This window comes from Gracilinanus agilis, chromosome 3 (assembly GCF_016433145.1).
Source record: "Gracilinanus agilis isolate LMUSP501 chromosome 3, AgileGrace, whole genome shotgun sequence".
NCBI classification, from domain to species: domain Eukaryota; kingdom Metazoa; phylum Chordata; class Mammalia; order Didelphimorphia; family Didelphidae; genus Gracilinanus; species Gracilinanus agilis.
In genome coordinates, this window is record NC_058132.1 from 134,105,105 (window position 1) to 134,124,468 (window position 19,364).

Here is a 19,364-nt window from a genome sequence, read left to right on the forward strand (position 1 = left end):
AGTGAATAACACTGAACTTGGAACGAAGAAGACTTGAATTCACATCCTGCCTCTAATGACTAGTAGCTGCATGGTTGTGAGCCCTAAGCAACTTTCTGAGAACACCTACAAAGTTATAGATGGGCTACAACTTGCCTCACACCCAAGATCCTGGAAACACTAAAATACAATAGTAATTCATGTACTTCTCTTATACTTGCCATACAAGCTTATAAATTTCTTAAAGGTAGGGATGTGTCTAGCTATCTTTATATTCCCTCAGTAACTTATGAATAGTACATTGTACATAGTATAGAGACACTCAAAGTATATGGAGGGCATGCTCAGATGACACAAAACTAAGGGTAAGTGGGGAATAACATAATGGATGGTAGAATATGGATCCAAGATTATCTTAACAGGCTAGAAAATTGGGCTGAAATCTACTAAGATGAAATTTAATAGAGATAAATACAATATTTAACACTTGGATTCCAAAAAAAATAAATTTCACAACAGTTAGACATCAATGAATTTGGCAATTACTGAGAGGTTTTGAATGGTCATGTAGAGTAATGTCAGTCAATGTGACTTTGGGCTTTATTAAAAGAGGTAGAGCAACCAGGAGTTATTCTGACCAGATCAGACCAAATTTGGAGCACTGTGTTCAGTTCTGGACACTATAGTTTTAGAAAGAATAATAATAAGCAATAAAATGTCTTAAGGAAATCAATTCAGTTGAAGGAAGTAGGACTATTTAGCCCAGAGAAGGAAACAAATCAAGAGGAACATGATAATCTATCTTCAAGTACCCAAAAGGCTCTCATGGAAAAAAAAAGAATAGACTATTCTGTCTGGTCTTCTGTATGTGTTAAAACTCCTAATGAGAATATAAATTCCTACATGGCAGGAACTGCTGCACAGTACTTTGCAGGAGGCAAGATCTTAATAAATGTTTCCTGAATTCAATTAACTCTAGTTCTAATAACTAAGGGAAAAAATTTACACAACATAAATCAATGAAAATCATTGGTAATAAGAGGAACAAGGTGATATATCTTACAAAGACAATAAAATCGAATAATTATATCTTTAAATAGGGGACAAAAGGAAGTATATTATTTCAGTATAGTATATATTATTTGCTAAAATTTCAATATTTCTGCTTATACCAACTGATGACAAATTATAATCAGAACTTACATTAGTAATATAGGGTTCAATAGCTTGAGCTGTCCTCTTCAGTAAAGCTTTGGCCAAGTCATATGCTTGTTTGTTTAAATTCTGAAATATATAAAAACAATAAACACCTCTAATTATTTAACATAAAAAATAAATCAAGCAGTTGTATCAATGAAGACCAAATGTCAAGAAATACTATCAACTTTTTTAAGTCTCAAATTTTGAAGTGTTTGAAATAGAGAACAGGGGAAAAGTAACGTGGCTTATTTTTTAAATTATCCTTAATTACACTTTCCAACTCTGGGCATGTAAAAACTATTCTGTTTGCCTATCTCACATTTCTATAATCCTTCCTAAATCACTATTAATAGTTTGTACATATGTATTTGTTTGCATGTTGTCTCTCCAATTAGGAATTCCTTGAGGACAGGGTCCTTCTTTTAACCTTATATATATATATATGTGTGTGTGTGTATATATAACCCTAAATTTAGTAGTAGTCATACTAACAACAGAATTTATATAATACTATAAGGCTTGTCAAGTACTTTAAAAACATCTTGTTTTAGCCTCACAACAACCCTAGAAGACAGGTACTACTATTCCCATTTTACAAATAAGTTGAGGCACAGAGAAGCTAAGTGACTTGCTTAGGGTCACATATGACTTATAAGTGTCTGCAGCAGAACCTAGGTCAAGCACTCAATTCACTATGTTACTTAGGTATTTATTGACAGGGAAAATATAACTCCTGTAGATAGGCAAAATATAGCTATCAATCATTAATTACATAATTTCTACTACTGCCTCCAATTTTTGAGGTTGTAGGAATATTTATCTCTTTTCTTTAGATGTATTCCAGAGGCAGCTAAGTGACTCAGTGGATAGAGAGCCAGGCCTAGAAATGGAAGATCCTGGGTTGAAATCTGGCCAAAGACACTTTCTAGCTATGGGACCCTGGGCAAGTCACTTAACTCCAATTACCTAACCTTTGTCACTTTTCTGCCTTGGACCCAAAACATAGTGCTGGTTCTAAGATGGAAGATAAGGGTGTTGGCTTTTTTTATGAGTTCCTATGCTAGGCTAGAATATTCACTAAATATAAAAGAAGCTCCTTTTTATTCAAAGCAACTGGAGAGACACAACCATATTTTTTTTCAATGTCAAAAAACTATATACTGCTTAACACCACTTTTCACAACTGGGAACATGCAGAGGGTAGAAGACTACAAAAAATTTGTAAAAATATTTAGGTGGTAAAATATTTGAAGACAAGGCCTGTTGTATACTCTCCCCAACTATTAATATAGACCTTGACACTAACTATATTTTGTTCTAATGACCTATATCAAAAAGTTAACCAATTAGCAAGAAAAATATCCCAAAACAGAAGATAATATTTGACAGTTTATTCCTCTTCTTTGAGGGATGACAACTGTCCTAACACAAGGGAAGCTATGTATATAACTGGATAGATTATGTGTTATCTTATCCTGAGGCAGCTAGGTGGCATAGTGGATAAAGCTCTAGGTCTGCAGTTGGAAGGACCTGGGTTCAAATCTGAACTCATTTCTGCATGACACCAGACAAGTCACTTAACCCCATCTGCCCAGACCTTGCTCTTCTGTCTTGAATTGTTACCAAGACAGAAAATAAGGGTTTGTTTTTTTTAAGTGTTATCTTGTCTTGTCTCAAGTTCCACTCTCAGAAGTCAAGCCTGCTTAGATAAGCCTTAAGAGATGCAAGTAAACTTCCATTTCTGTGTGTAGAATACCAGAAATATTATTAAATTAAAAAGTTCTAGGGACATCAGCTACATTCTTCTACTAGCTCCAGAAGACTAGATCCAACTTCATGACAGGGCTGAAATTAGCTGTGTTCTCTAAGGCTTCTTCACAGAATACCTAGATCAACTCTGAGACCACATAGAGATGAGGGAAAGTGGTCCAAGGGGAAGTTATTTCAGATTTAGTAAGATAAATAATGAAAGAAATAATTAATAAATAATTGAACAAAAGTATTCTGATATATCAAGAGACTTAGAGGCAAGTGATGAGGTAATAGAGACAAGATTTTATATATGTGGAACCTCTCGAGTGAAATGAGATCTTTGAAATTCAGACTTAGCTTCTCAAGAGCAAGACCCATAGAATTTTAAGAAAGACTGTGTGTGGATTAGGTTGCTGAATTTAACTGCTAATAGGGAATTTTATGAAATAAGTACTAAGATGAGTTTACTTCAAAGACAAAATAACATACTTTGTAACGCTTCTCTATCTCTCTACTTCTCTGCTACACTCCTTCAGAGAAAGGAATCTTTTGTCTTCCTATTCCCAGTACTTACATTGTTATGCATTTCATAGGCATTTATTATCTGTACAATTGTTGAGTTCCTCCTCCATAATAACTATTTATATGAAACTAATTTCCCAAGTCTTTTTACATATACTTCATCTGACACTAAAAATTTATTTTATAAATGAAAAACAGACTAACAGAATAACTTGTTCATAAAGACAATGATTTCAGTGGAACAAAAACTTTGGTCTTCAAAATCCAATATTAACAAGCTTTTCACAAACTTTCCAATTTCACTTACTCACAGCCCAAATTGCTAGATACTTCAATCATATACATTTTTTACCCTTTCTTCATGATTCTTCCACTCCCGAAAATAATATTGGCTTCTCTTTAATCTGTTTAGTCCTAGAGCCTAATACTAAGAAATACTAAGAGACAGAAAGAATCATGGATTTAGAACTGGACTCATGGCAGCTAGATAACAAAGCAGATGGAAAACCAGGCCTGAAGTCCAGAAGATAAGGGTTCAAATGTAATTTTTAGATACTTCCCAGCTGTATGATCCAGGACACGTCACTTAACCATAATGGCCTAGCCTTACTACTCTTCTCTCTTAGAAATGATACTAAAACAGGAAGGGGGGACAAGGGGAGAGGGAGAGACAGACAAAGACACACAGACAGAGACAGGCACAGACACACAAATGGACATGGCCTTAAAGATCATCTAACGGGGGGTTTGAAGAACGCGCACTCAGTGGATGGAGAGCCAGGCCTAAAGACGGGAGGTCCTAGGTTCAAATCTGACCTCAGACACTTCCTAGCTGTGTGACTCTGGGCAAGTCACTTAACCCCCATTGCCTAGCCCTTACTGTTCTTTTGCCTTGGAACCAATACACAGTAATGATTCTAAGACAGAAGGGTAAGGGTTTACAAAAGAAAAGATTAAACTTTGATTCAGTCCAAAATAAAAATTTAAAAAAAAGGAATCAACTTTCAGTGGAGGCATCTCCTGGAAATACCAAGGTTAACTAGAAAATCAAGAGATGCTGCCTTTATGTTGGAATGGATGCTAAAACAAAATATTTCATACTGCCTATTCACAGAGTGTTTTTTAAACTATGTTCTAGATAATATGGAAATATGATTTGCATTGACTTTACTTCACATATATAATTGTTGTATTTCATCTTGAAACTTGAAACTCAAAATGTGTAAAAATGAAATTTAAAAATTTGTAAAGATGAATGTCATTGGGAAATATTTAGAAAAATAAAAGTACAATAAAAAATATAATTAGTATTAAAAATTATGTTCTATAGAAGCTCAAGTCTTTATAACATATATATAGGAATTCCTAGACTCTTCCTTTCAATCTTCTCCTTCTCCTCCAAAAAGTATACTTTTATCCTTAAAATTTTTGCCCTTCTTATATATCAGTTGTGTGACTGGATAAGTCACTTCAACTAGCATTTATTGAGGCTACGCTCCAAGACTGAAAGTTACAGAAAGGATACAGAAAAGTACAAAGTAGTAGAGGTAGTTGCCTGATTCACGAGATTCCCTATATTAAGAAATCACATACCCAACTTCAAAATCTGCTTCAAAATCATTAGAATATCTATGAGGCCAGTTTCAAAATCACAAAGTCTTGAAAAAAAGTGTTTAGTTTCTTAACTAAGAATGTCAAGTTAAATGAAAAATGAGGCATATTTGAGCAAATAAAATACATGCTAAAATTTTAGTTACTATTTTAATTATCTATTATTTAAAGAGTATTAAAATCATAGTGCTTCTATAAAATAGTGGTTTTTAGTTCTTATATTATAAACAATAAACTAATTCATATGAAGCCATGTCAACTTTTTAAAATATCAGATTCTGAGCACAAATGTGATAAAGTATTAAAATGATTTATATTCATAATTTCATTAGAATGATAACTCTATGAGAATATAAATATCTCTTATCTTTGTAAACCCTTCTCTTAACACAATGCTTTCATAATAATGCAGGTTTAACAAATGTTTGGTAAGTTGAATAAAAAATGTATTCCAGTTTACCTTGTGGGCAGGTACCAGATTTACTAGAACTGTATCCAAAAGCTCCTGAGAAACAGTATCTCCCTCACAAATAATAGAGCTCATCAGGTCCACCATGTGCATATGAACTTTCTGATTATGACCATTGCTAAAATTAGAGAAAGGTAGTTAATATTTTTTTAGTGGATTACAACATCAGGTAGCAATCTAATCACGAGAGCACTGAAAAACCCTGTACTTTTTTTAAAACAGCAAATGGCAAATGGGGCAGCTAGATGATTCAGTGGGGACTGAGAGACAGGTCTGAAGTAGATCCTAGGTTCAAATGGGGCTTTAAGAAACTTCCTGGCTGTGTGACCCTGGGCAAGTTACTTAACTCCAATTACCTAGCCCTTACCATTCTTCTGCCCTGGAACTAATACTTAGTATTGATTCTAAGACAGAAAGTAAGAGTTTTTTAAAATAAAATAAAAACAGCAGCAAAACCAACAGAAGCTTCCATTAGTGTTTTTATAAACCTAACATTTTGAAGAACTACCAAGAGAGTAGTCTATTTCTTATAAACTTACATTAATTATGACCAAATATTCCGTATACCAATTTAAAATTTTAGAAGGCAAAGTTTTGACAAAATTCAATCTAACAAATTATTTCTGATAAAAATAATTTTTAAAATACATTCAACACTCAACTAATTACACTCAAGGAAAATGGCCAATAATTTAAACTAATAAATAATATAAAATTATTTACATTGGCTTTAGAATGCATTATAATTTTTCTAATGTTATACTGAAAAATTAGACTTCATTTAACCTAATACATAAAAATTATTTACAATAAAGTGGGATTCGGTCTGGGAACAGCCTGGATTCCTTGCAGAAATGTTTAATGACTGAAGTACTAAAAACAAGTACCAGATGAACTTGGGCATTGGTAGCCTCAACTCTTAAGCTTATAGTGTGAATTCCAAAGGGATCATTACAACAAAGCTTCAATATATTAAACTGATACAGGTTCTGGAACAAACAACAAGACAGATTAAGGAACCTGGAATCAAAGGAGCATATAGAATCTACCTATGTCCTTCAACAGGACATTTACAGCTAGCTACCTGATTCATTCCTCATTTGCTTTTTCTTTTCTTTTTTTTTTTTTTTTAAACCCTTAATCTCGGTGTATTGTCTCATAGGTGGAAGAGTGGTAAGGGTGGGCAATGGGGGTCAAGTGACTTGCCCAGGGTCACACAGCTGGGAAGTGGCTGAGGCCGGGTTTGAACCTAGGACCTCCTGTCTCTAGGCCTGACTCTCACTCCACTGAGCTACCCAGCTGCCCCTCTTATTTACTTTTTCTGATCATCACCTTTTATTACAACTACCACTACCATGTCAACAATTACATAGAGGAAAGCTCATCTACTCTGAAGCTCCCCCTTCATAAAATTAGGCAATAGAATAATTTTACTTTATTACACACTATTTAGAGCACTAAAAGAAATTTACAACTCTCCTATACCTGTTATGTTTTATCAACACAGTTGAACAATTTTCCTTCTACTTTGTTATCCAAAATTACTTAAACATAAAACCTACGGAATTTGAGTTTTAAAACTTTTGTTTTCAAGCTAAAACATAGTATCCAAGTAAACTAATGAAAATCACATCTTGAAATAAAACTAGGCGTTAAATAAAATTAACTTACTTTATGACTGAAAATAAGGTCCTATAAAGTTGTGTGAAAATTTCATTGCTATCTTCTAATTCAAAGCATATGTTATAGGACTTGACCCATGCAATGTTCTGAAATTAAAAGAATAGGAAACATAAAAGAGAAAATTTAATTATAAAAATTCAAGATAAAGATATCTACTCAGAAAAAAATGTTTTAACAGCCAATGTGACAGATATGAAATATTACTCACCTCAAGTAAATAAAAATATCTATTGAACTGTGGACTTTTTGTGTCTTCTAATCCTTTCAATTGTCTTGTTATAAACATAAATATATCCTTTAAAAATAACATGAACAACAGTTCAGATAATCATACACCAAATAAAAAAATAAGACTTACTATTTACTTTTTATATACTTTATATACATATTCATAGTAATATGAAGATAAATAAAAAGTCAGGTTTATGACAATAAATGGTTACAAATAAGAACCTGGGCAAAGACAACGAATAAGGAATTTACTTACATATGAAAGAGTTCTTAACACTTTTACAGAGCAAAACAATTTTTGATGTTGTATGCATATAATAAATATTATAAATGTGGAAAGGCAAAAAACCAGACCAAGTAATTTATATAAAATCAAGTAATGCATACCTGAAAATGTACAAAAATAATAAAGATGAGAAGGCTGACTACTATATCCTAAAGTTTAATAACATCAGAGAATTTATCCTGGATGACTGTAAGAATGTAATCAATTTGAGAGAAACCTTAATTATAGGTTATAAATTTTACATTCATCATCTATATCATGCCCCTTGACTCTGAGAGGTACAACAGGTTTGTGTCTTCTGCCCTCCTCTAATTTCTTTCTATGCCATCTCTCATTGACTCTATTATTTCATTATTTCCCATTGGACAATTTATCAAAAGCATATAAGCAATATGTTGCCATTTCTATTTCCACATCTCTCACATCTCCCTCCCTTTCATTACTCACTTGGGGCCTATCACCTCTCACCTCCACTATTTTAATAACCATCTAACTGATACCTCTCCCAACTAGAGAAGGGGACATTCTGGAGAAGAGGGTGATAGGTGATGAGCAATAGCAAAGGATGCAGAGAGTCAAGAAGAATGAAGACTGAGAAAAGGCCATTACATTTGGCAATTAAGATATTGTGGGGTGCAAGGGGGAAGAAAGAGCCACTAGGTGGCTTGATGGATTGAGAAATGGGAGGTCCTGGGCTCAATTTTGGCCTCGGACACTTTCTAGCCATAACCCTAGGCAACTCACTAAACCTCAATTGCTAGCCCTTGCTGCTTTTCTGCCTTAGAACAAGTATTGATTCTTAGAAAGTAAAAGGTTTTTTTTAAATGTTTTCATATCTTGGAATGTTTTTATAAATGTCAGTTAATGCCCTTAGTTTTCACAAATTTCTTTTATCTTCATTTTATTTCTAGCTTGCCCACCAAATCCTTCAATTCTTTTTGGTAGTACTATTTGATCACTCAAGCTCAATTCCTCCACCTTTCAGGAATTGTCTCCCCACATAGTTTTAATTATCACTAAAAACATTTTTTTATCCTATAATAGCTTTAATTTCTTGTAAAATTCTCTCTCAACTATTTCTTGGTCAGCCTGTCTGGATATTTCAACTTTCTCTTAAATGTCGATCCAAGTGAACAAAATGTAAAACATGCCTACTGTGTACAAGGAACTGTACTAGACACCAGGATGGTAAGTTAAAATGTAATAGTCCTTTACCTTCAGGAGTTCACATTCTAATGACACCTAAACATGTCTTAAATAATTTAATTATGAGGCAGCTAGGTCATAAGAGATAGAATAGTGCCTGGAGTCTAGAGGTTTTGGGTTTTTTTTTTAACTCAATAATATTATATCCTATGAAAAGATGATCAAATTCTAAATATGGGGGGTGAAAATAGAAGAAAATTATCTTCAAGACAATTCCTAGGTTCAATTTAAAAGAAAAAGCAATAAAAATAAGAAGGAAGTCTGGGAGAAATTAGGTTTAGAAATTAGAATTTCGAGTCTTATTCCTCATACCACAATAAACTTCTAAAAGATATATAACTAATATAGAAATGGTCATATCATAAACAAACTCTTAACAAGAAGGGCTATGGGGAGGGTTCTTAACTATAACAAAGAATGGAGAGGAGCAAAGAAAATAAATGAACATTTTTCATTACATAATCTCTCAGGTGTTTGTACAAGGAAAGGCAATGTGTTTAGAACAAGAAGGAGAAAATTAACTAGGAAAAAAATCTTCTAAACAAATCTATTTAATATATGAGTCATTCCCCAATAGAAGGTCAAAGGATACTAACAGGCAGCAGAAAGAATGAAAACTATCAAGAATAACATGAAAAAAAGATCCAAAACTAGAGAAATGCAAATAAGAACACCTCTGGCATTCTGCCACATATTCATCAGGTTGGCAATGATGACAAAAAGGGATAACAGCAACACTAATGTTTGTGTTATGAATTAGCATAATAATTCTAGAAAGCCATTTGGAACTTTACCCCTAAAATCATTAAACTATAAATACCTTTTGACCCAACAATAAATACCACTCTTAGACATATACCTTAAAAAGATGAAACAAAGGACTTGTTTTAAAAAACTATTTCTAGCATCATTTACTGTTACAGGAAACAATTAAAAACAAGTGGGTGCCCATTAATTGGAGAATGGCTCAACAAATTATGGAAAGTAATTATTGTGCTGTGATGACAAAAGGAATGAATTTAGAGAAACCTAGGAAGAATTATATGAAGAGGGAAGGTAAGAAAAACCAGAATTCATTATACGATGACTACAATGTTGAAAGACAAAAATTCTGATCAATGCCATGAATAATCAAGACTTAGAAGTAGTTGTACTTTCCTCTTCTCTGCAGAATGATGCCTATATGACAGCAGAAACATTTGCTTAACTATACTTTTGTTACAAATGGGTTTTATTTAGAAGGGCAAGGGAATGGGGTAGAGTAATAACCGATGAAAAAAGAAGAGCATCAATAAAATATTTTTAAAATAAAGAACTAAGCGGAAGAAAAATAAGAAGGGGACAGAGATAAGTAGGGAAATACTGTTGTTATATTTACATACACACACGGAAACACACAAAAACATATGCCTATTTTTCAGAAGAGACAACATACCCACAGCAGGTTGAAAGCCAGGCTTGGGGTCAGAAAGATCTAGATTCTAGTCCAAAAAAATCTCTAATAGATGTACAGATTGTATGAGTGAACAAACTGCTTAACCTTTTGGTGCTCTAGACCAGTGGTGTCAAACTCAAATGGAAATGAGGCCACTAAACCATACATACATACATAAGGATCCCTGCTAGTGGCACACTGACTTACAAGAATAACTCATTCACATTATCTATGTTCTAGTGTATTTTTATTTTAATTTGTTAAATATTTCTCTATTACGTTTTAATAAGGTTCAGGTTGTAATCAGGAGTGTACTACCACAACTTGGTCCACTGTTGGTCATGTAACACCTCTGCTCTAGACAAATACTATAAATTGCAAAGAAGTTACTATTCTGCATTGGTAAAGGGAGTCTCCTATACCAATGAAATCCTAAGTTTCGTACTTACTGCCCATTCTCAAAATAAGCTAACAAATTCAGAAATTCAGCTACAATCTCCATTTTCTGGCCACCTTTTCATACAAAGACACTCATGTTTACTAGTGATTTTCTATTTCATATTAAAAGATGTTAAGAGATAGTTAACAATAAGTACCAGAAGTAATACAATATACTAACATCACTTTTATCTTTAGGATTCCAAGAAAAGCTTTTCAAAAGAATCAAATCTCAAACTATGAGTTAAAGAAGAAAAAGAAGATTCAAGGGACTTTTATAAGCATAATAGCACTCTAAGAAATATCAAATTCTTAATGCCTACTTTGGTAGTTACTATCATACCACAAATAAAAACAACTTGGGGGCCCAAAACCACTTAGTTCTACTGATACTGACATTTCTTTTTTTAATTAAAAGGTTCAACTCAGCTTCTGACAGAAAGAATTCACCTATGACATGTCATCAATCTTGGAAGAAGTTTTTAAATACATCATACTTGCCTTCAGTTTGTCTGGTGAAGTATAAGGTGCTTCAGGAGCATAAATCCGAAAAATATCAGCAAGACAACATGCCACCAGTAAGCGAACATCTTTATCTGGATGCTTGAGGAAAAAATCTGAAGCAAGGTGTAAAGCAAGGTTTAAATACAGTTCCTTTTCTTCTTCAGAATCTTGATCCATATCCATGAAAGTTTTTACAACCATCTATATAAGAACAAAATCTCAAATAAGAGAATTTTCTTCATATAAAATGCAATTTAGTTATGAAAACATTGATTACATTCTTTTATAAGCAATTCATGTCATACTCTTTTTATTCAAAAAACTAGAAATCATTAAATGTATTTGGACTTTCCTAAATATACTGAAGGAGCAGTATACAAGATTATTCAACACCTGAGTAAAGTTTCAGGAAGTTCTTTCAAATTCATTAACAAGATTTGTATTAGTCTGAAAGATTTAAGATTCATGAACTGGTTACTGAGGGAAGAACTCATAACCTTTCACACTTCTGAGAATCAATAGTTTTTTTGTTTTGTTTTTGTGGATGCTGAGCACATACTTCAAAAAAATAGTAACTTTTTTAACCTTAATATCTTTATTCCTTAAATAATGGGAGGGAAAAAATGCACTGTTAAATAAAATATCATATGATATCTAGCTTCCCATTTGAATTGTCAAGTCAAAAATAAATAAGTTCACAGGCTGAATTTCTAAAAGAACTTAAAGAAATTTATGAGTAAAAAATCCACTTGTGGAAAAGCTAAGTATTGCCAGGGTACCTTCCTATTGTCATAAAGGACAAGTACAATACTACTTCAATGATGAAGATAGCACACTGCTATTTATACAATCCAGTACATTTAAGGTCTTATGCAACAGAAAAAAAAGGAAGCAAAAAAGCTACACAAAACTATATTTCTATCTATAAATCACCTCACAATAACATAAGTGGATTAGGAACCCCAAGAAAATGTTAAGGCCATAGCAACACTGAATATAATATATTCTCAGAATGACTGTTTACAATGGTCTAAATCAAAACAATGTTAGACATAATGTTCTTAGGGTACATTAAGTCAGTCAACCAGCTACTACTATGTGTGAGGGGCAATGCTAAAAACTAGGGATACAAAGAAAGGAAACACAGTCTTTGTTTTCAAGGAACCTGAAGTCTAATAGAAAACAATCAAGAGAACCACTTTGCTGAAGGAACTGTATATTCAAATAAATGATAGATAGATAAATAGATACATAGATCCATCTGTACGTCTGTCCACCCATCCATCCATCCATCTGTCTGTGTATCTATTTATCTATCTATCCATCTATCAAGTTATCTAGGTAAAGGGAAAAGGTCTCGACTTTGGCTTCCACTAGGTGGTGCTACAAATGCAAACCAAAAAGTAATATCAGGTCATTTTTTTTTCATTTATATTCATCAAACACATAGTAAGTATATAAACAAATTTAAAACATAGGCTAGTATAATAGAATGCTGGTCTTGGGGTCAAGAAGATCTAGGTTAAAGTCCTTCTTCTGTCACATACCAGATATGTGACCATGGGCAAATCATTAAATTTCTATGCTCAAGGCAATTCTCCAAGCAGAATTGCCAGGCTTCATCAGGGGAAGAAATTTACACAATGAGATTCCCTACATCAATGAAATCACAGGTTCAGACCAAAAGAAAAGTACAAGATTGAGAGGTTCCATGCCTGGGCAGAAGTGGCCTAAAAATGTAGTATCTCCGTCCTACTTAAAAATTGTTCTTCAGATGAAAAGTAGTTTGGCAACTTACAGATTCATCAGGAGGGCACCAGGTAGCTCCAGAGTAATATGGGCTTAAATATTAGATAATGGCATGAATAATAATAAAGCAACCTTCCAAGCCCAGTTTTCAGTTCAGTTGTTTTTCAATCATGTCATACTCTTCATGACCTCATTTTAGGTTTTCTTGTCAAAAATATTGAGGTGGTTTGCCATTTTCTTCTCCAGCTCACTTTATAGAAGAACTGAGGCAAATAGGTAAAGTGATTTACCCAGAGTCACATCGCTAGTAATTATATGAAGCTGGATTTGAACTCAGGAAGGTAAGTCTTCCTGACTTCAGACCTGGCAGTCTATCCACTGGGCCATTTAGCTTATCCCTAGTACCTTAGTCAAATAGAGTAATAATCCCTCCAATGCTATATACCAATATGAAATAATAATTTAATACAAATTTTTAAAGAATTTAGATACATATCTGTATGTACCTCAAAAATACAAATTTATAGTTCTTTCTAAATAGCTAGCCAAAATAGTGGCAAAGGATAAATTATGGGACGTTACCAAAATAAGTAAGCTATTACAAGTCAGTCTTTATCATGTGAGTGGATCTATGATCACAATGGCAAAAATCAGTCTCACCTATGGCTTTTCATTTTGTGCCACCCTTGTACACAAGTTTTAATATCTATATAGCAAGAATGCACATTAATATTGAGTCCACTGTAAATTATCCACATCCTGGGAAAACAACAAAGCCTGATGATAAGATCAAAAATGTCAAGTTGGAAGATTTTAAAGATTATCCTATCCAACTCTTTCATTATCTAGAAAAGCAATTAAGAGAGCCAAAAAGATAAATCAAAAAGTAATTCTCTCTCAAAGAGCAGCTTTAAACCCAAGGTATCAGTTTTGCCTTATTTCTATTATCTTTAGATTCTTTATTTTTGAACCTTCAACCTTCAGGCAACTATCCCACTTGATCTTTCTAGTGAGCCCAATATGGCTTTAAAAATCCTTTTTGCTGACTGGCATTCATTAATCATCCAGGGGTATCTCGTTCTCAGCTTGTACTATCGATACTATTCCTACAATAATGTGCTACTTTATATACATCCTTAATAACTGATGTTGCTTCCTTATTAGGTTCTCACATTCACTGGGTGGATGACAGATTTATATCTGGAAGGGACCACAGAGATCATTGGGTTTAACACCTTCATTTTACAGGTGAAGAAATACTAACAGAAAGATTAAATGACCTGTCTGGGGTCACAAAGCTGGTAACTATCTGAGGCATAATTCAAACACAGATCTTCTTGATTCCAAGTTAGCACTCTATGTCTTTTAAAATGAGAAATAAATTAATTTCCTTGACAACTGAATCAGTAGCTTTATAGATCTCCAATTTTTCTTTAATAAAACCATGCATACTATTGTAATCAAAATGCTTCTTGAAAGCATCTTTTCATCTCTTTTAAACTGACCTGTCCTATCTAATCTTAGAGCATGGAATCCTACCTATCCTTTCTCTCTCGATTCAGAAAACTGTCCAATCAGAACCTAGGGAGCAAGCCATCAAAACGTTATCTGGTATTTATTTCCCAATCTGCCAAACTCTATGAGAGCATGGTCATTTACTCTTACGGTTTCTGTCATTCCTACTCACTGGTCAAAATCAAGTACAAAATAGTAATCCCTACTCCTTCACTTCACTCTGAAGAATAAAATTACCAGAAAAGCAAATCAAGAACTTCTCATTAACTCTACTTTTAAGCAGAATTTCTAGATTGGATTTGTATTACTTAGAAAGAAAATGTAAGTTACCATAAGGTATATAAATAAGTTTCCACTATTTAGTTCTATTTAAATAATAATTTTAGAAATGTCTTTCTAACATACCAACAACAGATGTTGGTAAATTAAATAGGTTAGCATGTTAAATCTATTCAATGTTTTCTTACTTGATTAAAAAGACCACCTGCTGCTAGTTGCCATAATGCATGCACAATGCATGCAATTATACAATACATGTTAACTTCTGGTTATAAAATATACCATGTGGACATAAAACACTGTTCTCTAATTTTCAATTCAATGTTTTTCATCCATGTTTTCAGTAAACAAGAATCGAGTGGTGGGAATAATGGATAGAGACTATCAAACAGACCACAAATTGATTATTGATCTAATTTTAAAGAAAAAACGCTCCAGCAAAATGATAATAACAGTGGTGGTAGGGGTAGCAGTTGTCATAGTAGTTTCAGTCATAGTAGTGGTGAGCATTCATAGAATACTTTGAGGATTACAAAGTTTATATACATTACATCATTTGATCCTCACAACCACCCTAAGAAACAGGTAGTATTGTCATTCCCATTTTACAGCTGAGTTGAGGAAACTAAAGCTTAGAAAGGTTAAACAACATACCTAGAGTCAACACAACTAGGAAATGACTGAGGTATTCAAACTCAGGTCTTCTGATGCCAAGTCAGTATTCTATCTACTGTGCCACCTATCTGCCTCCATGTATATTCATGACTCCTTCATATACCTATCCTTTTGGTGCTTAGAGCAGGGCTTTACATATACAAGGTGCTTAATAAATGGTTACTGAGAGAACTAATCAATCAAAAATTTATTAAGCACTTGCCACATGCCTAATTCTGTACTAAGCACTAGAGATATAAATATCTTTGTTTTCAAAGAGCTTACATTCTAATGGAGTAGACAACAAGTTCATATGTGGAGACTCAAGATGTATACATACTAACCAAATACAAGATAAAGGAAAGATCTGGGGGTAGGGGGAGAACAGTTGACCAGGAAAGATTTCTATTGGTAGTTGATGCTTACAGGGTACAAAGGAAACCAGGAATTGGGGGAGGGGAGAGGGGAGGGGGGAATGGTATCTATTCCAGGCAGAAGATAGCCAATGAAAAGGCAGGAAGATGGGCAATGGAGCAGCAGAAAGAACATTAAGTAGGACAGAATGGATGCATTGTGGGAAAGCATGGAAGAGAATAATGAGTAAGTCCACTGAAAAGGTAGGGAAAAGACAAGTTTCAATGGCCCTTAAATACTAAACAAACTTTATATTTGATAATAGAGGAACAGGTAATCACTAGACTTAATAAAATATGGGAAAAGACATAATCTGATCTATACTTTAGGAAAACGAAAGACAGGAGGTAGAAATATCAAACAGAAAGCTATTGCAGCAGTCCAGATGATAGGTGATACAGGCCTGAATTAAGTGGTAACTGTGTGAGTGAAATATCAAAAGGAGGTTGTAAAGATCTGACAGCTAATTGTTTAAGTGAAAAGAGAGAGGAGTTGAAGATAAAAGAAAGAGTGAGAACTTGGGGTTACTCTAAGGATAGTAGTATCCTAAAAAATAAAGACATTTGAAAAGATAATGAGTTCTATTTAGGATATACTGAGTTTGAAGTACTTTAATGTATATCCAGTTCTAATGCAGAACAGGTAATTCTTGATAGAGAACTGGAGCTCAGGAGAGAAATTGAGGCTGGATATATAGATATGGAAGTCATGTGCACCAGCTATGATAATTAAGTTCATGGAATTGATGAGATCACCAAGAGGCAGAAGACAATAAGGGCTGAGGTTCAAGTCCTGCATCTGACTCATACTGGCTATGTCATTTAAGCTCTCGACACTCTTAACAACTCTCTGAAACAGAGCAGGCTTTGAATTGCAATGCAATGGTAGAGGGAGAGTCTGCCCACAGAGTGTTCTTTACACAAATAACATAGGTCCAATTCCACTCCCCCCCCCAAAAAAAGTAAATAAAAATTATTGGGCTTTTTTTTTAGTAGTTATCATTACATGTGTCTAATTTCTAGTTGGATGCGCCAACATATGTAATATAGCCAGGTATTACTAACCTTTAACCGTCTCACCATCTCCTCTTTAGATATTTTGTCTGAGATTTCTTTGACGCCAGGAGGATAAGTAATTTTTCCATCATTGGCTCTTGTCTTTGAATGAGCCATGATTGAAATATTTTCAACCCTAAAACAAGAAAAAAAATTAAGGTACATTTTATATATTCACATGTAAGTTATTAACTAGATGATACAGGACAGAAAATATCAATGTAAACACATCCCCATATAATTTTGCCCTAAAGAATTACTAGACTTTAAGAATATTAAGGTATCATAACCATACCCCACAACAACTCTACTGTAACTTCAGTAATTCCCCAGCTTCTGAGCAGGTAGATTCCTGCTCCTAACTTCCCCCTCCCTCCTTTACAGTCCTAGTTTTATGAAACAAATTAACAGGAAATAGTATGCCTATAAAATACTCTCAAGGAAAACACAATCAGAAACAAATTAAAGTATAGCTTTTGTTTAAGCTATAAAAACTTGCCTAAATTAATTTGAAATTTGTTACTGATACAATGAGGTGCATAAAAAGTAATCTATAGGAATGGCTAAGGAAGTTGGAACACATGAATGTAATAGAACATTACTATGCTATAAGGAATAATTAATATGATAAATACAAAGCATGGGAAGACTTAAAATGAATTGGTGCAAAATGAAGTAGAACCAGGAAAACAATATATATACATATATATATACACATATATATATACATATATATATATACACAATGACTGTAACAATGAAAATGGAAACAAAACAACTGAAACTGAAGACTGCAAAATTATAATGACCAAGCTTGGCCCCAAAAAAGATATATGAGAAAGTATTTCATCCCCAGCCCTACCCTTGTTGCAGATGTGGGGCGACACTGAATATAATTTCAGACTTGTTCAATATGCTGGTGAGTTTTGCTGAACTTTTTTTCCCCCTCTTTTTCATCCTTTGTTATAAAGGCTGGTTTTCTAGGAGGGAAAGGGGAAGGGATATATGAGGAAATGCAGGTGATATAAAAACAAAAGACCTCAATTAAGGTTATTTTTTTATTATTTTATAAAGTTTTAACCAAAACTAATGGAATTTTCATCAATCTACTACCTTATCCTGAATCTCCTTCTTTTGTGAACAAAATTCTTTGCCTCTACCTTTATTAACCTTGCATCACATATAAATCTTTTTAAATATTCTATGTGCTTGTAATAAGTTGGACCATTCACCATTCCTAAACTAACCTTTTTCTACCTCCATATTCTTTTACTAATACAACTATGTTGCCTATGCATGAAATGCATCCCTCATCAAATCTCCTACTGAATTCCACAAGTACCATCATCTTCCAAGAAGTTCATCTCCACTCTAATTTCTCATTATCACTTTGCCATACCAGAGGGTCAGTCAAAGAATTTAATGGGGCAAGGGCAATCAAAGGATTATCTAGTTCAAATCCCTTATTTTTATAGGTAAGGAACACAGCTTCACTTTTTTACTCTCCCTGAGAAATTTAGTGACTGGTCTAAAAAATATACATATCTCCAAGTACTTTTCCATAAAAGCATAACTACACAAAAGATTGCAAAATGAATTAAAAGTTATATACTCGTCCCTTATTCTCTCCTAAATTCCTTGCAATGTCTTCAGACACCACTTCCACTGAAATCTAAATGGGAGAGACTATCAAATATCTCCTACTGAAAGACAATGTGGCATAATAGATAAAGTGTTGGATTTATAGTCAAAAAGTCTTGATTCAAATCTTGGTTCTTACTATTTTTTGTACTTTAAGCAACACTCTACCTATTTGGACCTCAATTCCCTCATTTGCAAAATGAAGGGGTTTAAAATACATGTCCCTTAAGTCCAAAAGCCCCCTTTTCAATGCTACCTCCACATTTCTACAATATTTGGTATCACAGACTTCCTTCCTAAACTTGTGAAAGAGCTGCAAACATATGCATGGCTTTCCTCCCTTATCATTTTTATTATTCTATTCAACTCAACTTTATTTTGATGCTCCCCCCCCCCATGAGTGTTACCCAAATTTCGGTTCTCAGGTCTCATCTCTTCACTCTTCTCCCATGATCATCTAATTTTGTTTCATGGCTTGACCAAGCAGTACATGGTTATTCCCAAAAATCTTTATCTCTAGCCCTAACCACTCTCCTAAGCTCCAGAACTAAATCTCCAGTTACATGTCCCTGCAGACATCTTAAATACAACATGTTCTTAGAAAGAATTATATGAAATGAGTAAGAGAAAAGGAAGCAAAGTCAAAGCAGCAATATAAACAAAGACTACAATGCAAAGATACACCACCAAAGTCGACAAAACATTATCAAATACAAGAGACAATCCTGGTAGCAAATTACT

At 33.7% G+C, this 19,364-nt stretch overlaps 1 protein-coding gene across 1 annotated transcript in view; it reads right to left on the minus strand.

Annotated features, from left to right (window-relative positions):
* Positions 1-17,939, minus strand: part of PDS5B (PDS5 cohesin associated factor B) — a 154,548-nt gene extending 136,609 nt beyond the window's left edge. The window contains exons 1-7 of the mRNA XM_044668269.1: positions 17,845-17,939; positions 16,992-17,118; positions 11,314-11,517; positions 7,425-7,511; positions 7,205-7,302; positions 5,525-5,651; positions 1,183-1,263 (exon numbers count right to left, since the gene is read on the minus strand). Of these exons, the coding sequence (XP_044524204.1) occupies positions 1,183-1,263; positions 5,525-5,651; positions 7,205-7,302; positions 7,425-7,511; positions 11,314-11,517; positions 16,992-17,118; positions 17,845-17,939 (819 nt within the window). The remainder of the gene's footprint in view (positions 1-1,182; positions 1,264-5,524; positions 5,652-7,204; positions 7,303-7,424; positions 7,512-11,313; positions 11,518-16,991; positions 17,119-17,844) is intronic.
* Positions 17,940-19,364: the final 1,425 nt, after the last annotated feature.